General features: G+C 37.5%; 1 protein-coding gene across 1 annotated transcript; it reads left to right on the forward strand.

Annotated features, from left to right (window-relative positions):
• Positions 1-4179: 4179 nt before the first annotated feature.
• Positions 4180-4706, forward strand: LOC128552795 (uncharacterized; the record flags this gene model as incomplete). The annotated part of the gene is made up of 2 exons (XM_053533862.1): positions 4180-4340; positions 4535-4706. Coding segments are annotated over exons 1-2 (316 nt in total), but the record flags the coding sequence as incomplete, so codon positions are not given.
• Between the last annotated feature and the right edge of the window lie 1625 nt (positions 4707-6331).

Below are 6331 nucleotides of genomic sequence, written 5' to 3' on the forward strand. Positions count from 1 at the left end.
CACAATTGTTTATCATCATGAGACGGAGTGTCATACGCAAGAACCAGGTCCCTAGGTCTAAGGTCAAGGTCACACTTAGAGGTCAAAGGATACAAAAATGAAAACTTTGTCCGGAGCATATCTTCTTCATGCATAGAGGGATTTTGATGAAAGTTGGCACAATTGTTCATCATCATGAGACGGAGTGTCATGCGCAAGAACCAGGTCCCTAGGTCTAAGGTCAAGGTCACACTTAGAGGTCAAAGGATACAAGAATGAAAACTTTGTCAGCAGCATTTCTTCTTCATGCATGGAGGGATTTTGATATAACTTGGCACAAATGTTCACCACCACAAGATGGAGTGTCATGCGCAAGAACCAGGTCCCTAGGTCTAAGGTCAAGGTCACACTTAGAGGCCAAAGGTCAGATAAAAGAATGACTGTCCGAAGCATTTCTTCTTCATGCATAGAGGGATTTTGATGTAACTTGGCACAATTATACACTATCATGAGATGACGTGTCATGCGCAGTTCCCTTCTTTAGAATTACTTCCCTTTGTTGTTACTATAAATAGCTTATATTGTAACTTTTTCATTACCAGACGTAGGGAAAAATCGAGACCACATTTCTGTAGTACAACATGCATGTTACATCCAATTTTGAGGTGTATTTTGACCAATCTCTACCTGGTAAGGATTTTTGTGTGGACTTACAATTTTTTTTTTTTTTTTTTTTTTTTTTGAAGATTAACTTCCCTTAGTTGTTACTATAAATAACTTATATTGTAACTTTTTTATAATTGACCATAGGGAAAAACCAAGACCACTTTTCTGTGGTACAACATAGTTATTACTTTCTAATTTTAGGTGTATTTTAAGGTATCTCTACCTGGTAAGGAGTTTTTTTGTGGAAAAACAAAAGAATTACAATGATTACTAAACAACTACAAAATTAAAACAAGAGCTGTCGGTAAGACAGCCAAGCCCGACTATTCGAAATATTGTCCCAGAAGCAGGAAAATATTACCCAAAAAGGTTAAATATCAAAAGAGTTTAAGTTCAAAAGGGGGAATAATTTGACCAAAATGCATATCAGTTATGGGACTTGCTGCTATCAACTAGTTTTATAACCCCGAAGGCACATGTGAAGTTTTAATTCAATATCTGCATTAGTTTTGGAGATAGAAACTTGCATGTAAAACTTTAACCAGAGTTTTCGAAGTCCAAAAGGGGGATAATTTGCCCAAAATACATGCCAGAGTTATGGGACTTGATCCAGTGAGGTTAGTAAATGATCTAGAAAAAGAAAAAATAAGTTTCAAATCTATATGCCTTTTAGAAATAGCTGTATGTACTTGCACGCAAAACTTTAACCAGAATTTTCTAAGTCCAAAAGGGGGCATAATTTGGCCAAAATGAAGGTCAGAGTTATGGGACTTGCTGCTATCAACTAGTTTTATAACCCCGAAGACACATGTAAAGTTTCAAATCAATATCTGCATTAGTTTTGGAGATAGTAACTTGCATGTAAAACTTTAACCAAAATTTTCTAAGTCCAAAAGGGGGCATAATTTGCTCAAAATACATGTCAGAGTTATGGGACTTGACCCAGAGAGGTTGGTAATTGACCTAGAAAAAGAAAAAATAAGTTTCAAAGCTATATGCCTTTAATTGATGGCTGTATGTACTTGCATGCAAAAACTTAACCAAGGTGTGACGCCGACGCCGACGCCAGGGTGAGTAGAATAGCTAGACTATTCTTCGAATAGTCGAGCTAAAAAATAAGTTTCAAATCCATATGCCTTTTAGTAATAGCTGTATGTACTTGCACGCAAAACTTTAACCAAAATTTTCTAAGTCTAAAAGGGGGCATAATTTGCTCAAAAAACATGTCAGAGTTATGGGTCTTGACCCAGTGAGGTTGGTAATTGATCTAGAAAAAGAAAAAGTAAGTTTCAAATCTATATGCCTTTTTAGAAATAGCTGTATGTACTTGCATGCGAAACTTTAACCAGAATTTTCTAAGTCCAAAAGGGGGCATAATTTGGCCAAAATGAGTCAGAGTTATGGGACTTGCTGCTATCAACTAGTTTTATAACCCCGAAGACACATGTAAAGTTTCAAATCAATATCTGCATTAGTTTTGGAGATAGTAACTTGCATGTAAAACTTTAACCAAAATTTTCTAAGTCCAAAAGGGGGCATAATTTGCTCAAAATACATGTCAGAGTTATGGGACTTGACCCAGAGAGGTTGGTAATTGACCTAGAAAAAGAAAAAATAAGTTTCAAAGCTATATGCCTTTAATTGATGGCTGTATGTACTTGCATGCAAAAACTTAACCAAGGTGTGACGCCGATGCCGACGCCAGGGTGAGTAGAATAGCTAGACTATTCTTCGAATAGTCGAGCTAAAAAATAAGTTTCAAATCCATATGCCTTTTAGTAATAGCTGTATGTACTTGCACGCAAAACTTTAACCAGAATTTTCTAAGTCCAAAAGGGGGCATAATTAGGCCAACATTAAGGTCAGAGTTATGGGACTTGCTGCTATCAACTAGTTTTATAACCCAAAAGACATAGTTGAAGTTTCAATTCAATATCTGCATTAGTTTTCGAGATAGAAACTGGCATGTAAAACTTTAACTAGAATTTTTTTCTAAGTCCAAAAGGGGGCATAATTTGCTCAAAATACATGTCAGAGTTATGAGACTTGAGCCAGAGAGGTTAGTTGACCTAGAAAAAGAAAAAAAATATGTTTCAAAGCTATATGCCTTTAAATAATCCCCTGCCATGAGTGATAGGTTTATAAGAATGGTCTCCGTCTGTCCTTCCGTCCGTCCTTCGTGGTCTGTCCGTAACACTTTCGTGTCAGCTCCATGTCTCCTAAACCCCTTGAAGGATTTTCATGAAACTTGGGTCAAATGATCACCTCATCAAGACAATGTGCAGAACTCATGAGTCACCCATGTTTGCTCAAGGTCAAGGTCACAGCTCAAGGTCAAAGGTTTCACCTTCCATTTTGTGTCCGCTCTGTATCTACTAAACCCCTTTAAAGAATTTTATAAAACTTTGGTCAAATGATCTCATCAAGATGATGTGCAAAACTTATGAGTCAGCCATACTGACTCAAGGTCAAGGTCACAACTTAGGGTCAAAGGTTTGAGCCTTCTATTTTGTGTCTGCTCTGTATCTCCTAAACCCCTTGAAAGAATTTTATGAAACTTGGCTTAAGTGATAACCTCATCAAGATGATGTGCAGAACTCATGAGTCAGCCATGCCCTATCAATGTCAAGGTCACAACTTAGGGTCAAAGTTTTAAGCCTGTCATTCTGTGTCCGCTTTTTATCTCCTAAACCCCTTGAAGGATTTTCATGAAACTTGGGTCAAATGATCACCCCATCAAGAAGATGTGCAGAACTTATGAGTCAGCCATGTTGGGTCAAGGTCACAGCTCAGGGCCAAAGGTTTGATTCTTCCATTATGTGTCTGCTCTGTATCTCCTAATCCTCTCGAAGGATTCATATGAAACCTGGGTCAAATGATCACCTCATCAAGATGATGTGCAGAACTCATGAGTCAGCCATGCAGGCTTAAGGTCAAGGTCACACCAAAGGGTCTAAGGTTTGAGCCTTCAATTCTGTGTCCACTCTGTATATCCTGAAACCCTACAAGGATTTTCATCAAACTTGGCTCTCATGATCACTTCATCAAGAACTCATGAGTCAGCCATGTCAACTCAAGGTCACAACTCAAGGTCAAAGGTTTGAGCTCTGTATCTTCTAAACCCCTTGAAGGATTTTCATGAAACTTAGGCCAAATAATCACCTCATGAAGACGATGTGCATATTTTATGAGTCAGCCATGTCAGTTCAAGGTCAAGGTCACAGCTCAGGGTCAAAGGTTTATCCTTTCGTCATCCATAGCAGTGACGGGGGATTTAGCTGTCTTTCAGACTGCCTTGTTTCATATTATTTTAGTACTGTAACTCTAATTCAGGAGATGATCACCTGATTCAATACTCATTCCACTGTTCACCATGTAGGCACTCTGTGTGTTAGCATTGTGTTGTTTGTAATATTTTATTGATGTACCACTGATTCCAGAAGATGATCATCATCACCTGATCATGTTTCTTGTACTGTTCTACCTGTTTGAAAACTGTGTGATAGTACTGTATTGTTATATTTACAGTACTGAACCAGTGATTCCAAAAGATGATCACCTGGTTATGTTTCTTCCACTGTTCCACATGTATGGACTTTGTGTGTGGATTGTACAGCCATTTTTTAGGGGCAACTCTTGTTATCATGAGGAAGTTTACACCTGATGATTATCTGAGACTGATAGAAAAATACAAGGTAAACTCACGAGAATAAGTACAAGTAAAAAAACTGACTAGATTAAATTCCTTCTAATTTCCTCTGTTATTGATATTATACTTAAATGACTAATGCAGCGGAAAATGCTTCTGCATATCCTTATATTCTATATTCTTTTGAGAGTTTCTTACTTGTTTAAGGTCTTTGAAAATATATACTTTAATATTTTTCAGCCAACCACCATACAGACTGTACCACCTATAATGGTAATGTTTGCTAAGTATCCAAAAGTGTCAGAGTATGATTTATCCTCGGTTAAGGGTGCAGTTTGCGGTGCTGCCCCACTTAGCAAGGAAATAGAAGATGTTGTAAAAACCAAGCTGAAACTACCCTGTAATAACCAAGGTAACTCTTGGTCTTAAAACAAGTAGTATAGTCTATAGTGGAGAAAGATTGTAGCATTGTACCCCCCGACAACAAAGTTGTAAGGGGGGGTATACTGGTTTCAGGTTGTCTGTCTGTCTGTCTGTCTGTCCGTCTGTCCGTCTGGTCGTCTGTCCGTCTGTCCGTAGACGCAATCTTGTGCGCACCATCTTTCCTTATCCCCTTGACAGAATTTAATGAAACTTCACACAAGTGATCAGTACCAACAGTAGTTGTGCATGGGGCATGTTAGGTTCTTTTAGAAAAAAAATTGGCAGAGTTATGGGACTTTGTTTTTTTGTTACTATACTATATACATAGACACAATCTTGTGCGCACCATCTCTCCTCATCCCCTTGACACAATTTAATGAAACTTCACACAAGTGATCAGTACCAACAGTAGTTGTGCATGGGGCATGTTAGGTTCTTTTAGAAAAAAAATTGGCAGAGTTATGGGACTTTGTTTTTTTGTTACTATACTATATACATAGACACAATCTTGTGTGCACCATCTCTCCTCATCCCCTTGACACAATTTAATGAAACTTCACACAAGTGATCAGTAACAACAGCAGTTGTGCATGGGGCATGTTAGGTTCTTTCAGAAAAAACTTTGCAGAGTTATGGGACTTTGTTTTTTTGTTACTATACTGTATACATAGACACAATCTTGTACGCACCATCTCTCCTCATCCACTTGACACAATTTAATAAAACTTCACACAAGTGATCAGTAACAACAGTAGTTGTGCATAGGGCATGTTAGGTTCTTTCAGCGACAAAAATTGCAGAGTTATGGGACTTTGTTTCTTGTTAACATACTATGTACATACAGTCTGCATATGCAATCTTGTGCGTGCCTGATCTACCAAACCCTTACACACAATTTAATGAAACTTCACACAAATGATCAGTACCAACCCTAGTTGTGCATGGTGCATGTTACATTCTTTTAGATAAATATTCTGCATAGTTATGGGACTTTGTTTTTTGTTACTATACTGTATACATACAGTCTATATACATACAGTCCACATAATTATGCAATCTTGTGTGCGTCAAATTGCAATGTACTGTGTCAGTGCATGCGGGGGGTACATTCATCACCTTTAGTGATAGCTCTAGTTTTATCTCATCTGATTTTTTGGGGAAAAAATGATGTTACTGTCATCACTTGATCGGCGTCAGCGTTGCCTGGTTAAGTTTTATGTTTAGGTCAGTTTTTCTTCTAAACTAAAGCTATTGCTTTGAAACTTGCAACACTTGTTCACCATCATAGGCTGACCCAGTACAGCAAGAAACATAACTCCATCCTGCTTTTTGCAAGATTTATGGCCCCTTTTGTACTTATAAAATATCAGATTTCTTGGTTAAGTTTTATGTTTAGGTCAACTTTTCTCCGAAACTATCAAAGCTATTGCTTTAAAACTTGCAACACTTGTTCACCATCATAAGCTGACCCTGTACATCAAGAAACATAACTATATCCTGCTTTTTTCAAGAATTATTGCCCCTTTTTGACTTAGAAAATCAGTTTTCTTGGTTGAGTAATATGTTTAAGTCAGCTTTTCTCATAAACTATCAAAGCATTTGCTTTAAAACTTG

Source organism: Mercenaria mercenaria, unplaced genomic scaffold (assembly GCF_021730395.1).
Source record: "Mercenaria mercenaria strain notata unplaced genomic scaffold, MADL_Memer_1 contig_3158, whole genome shotgun sequence".
Classification (NCBI taxonomy): domain Eukaryota; kingdom Metazoa; phylum Mollusca; class Bivalvia; order Venerida; family Veneridae; genus Mercenaria; species Mercenaria mercenaria.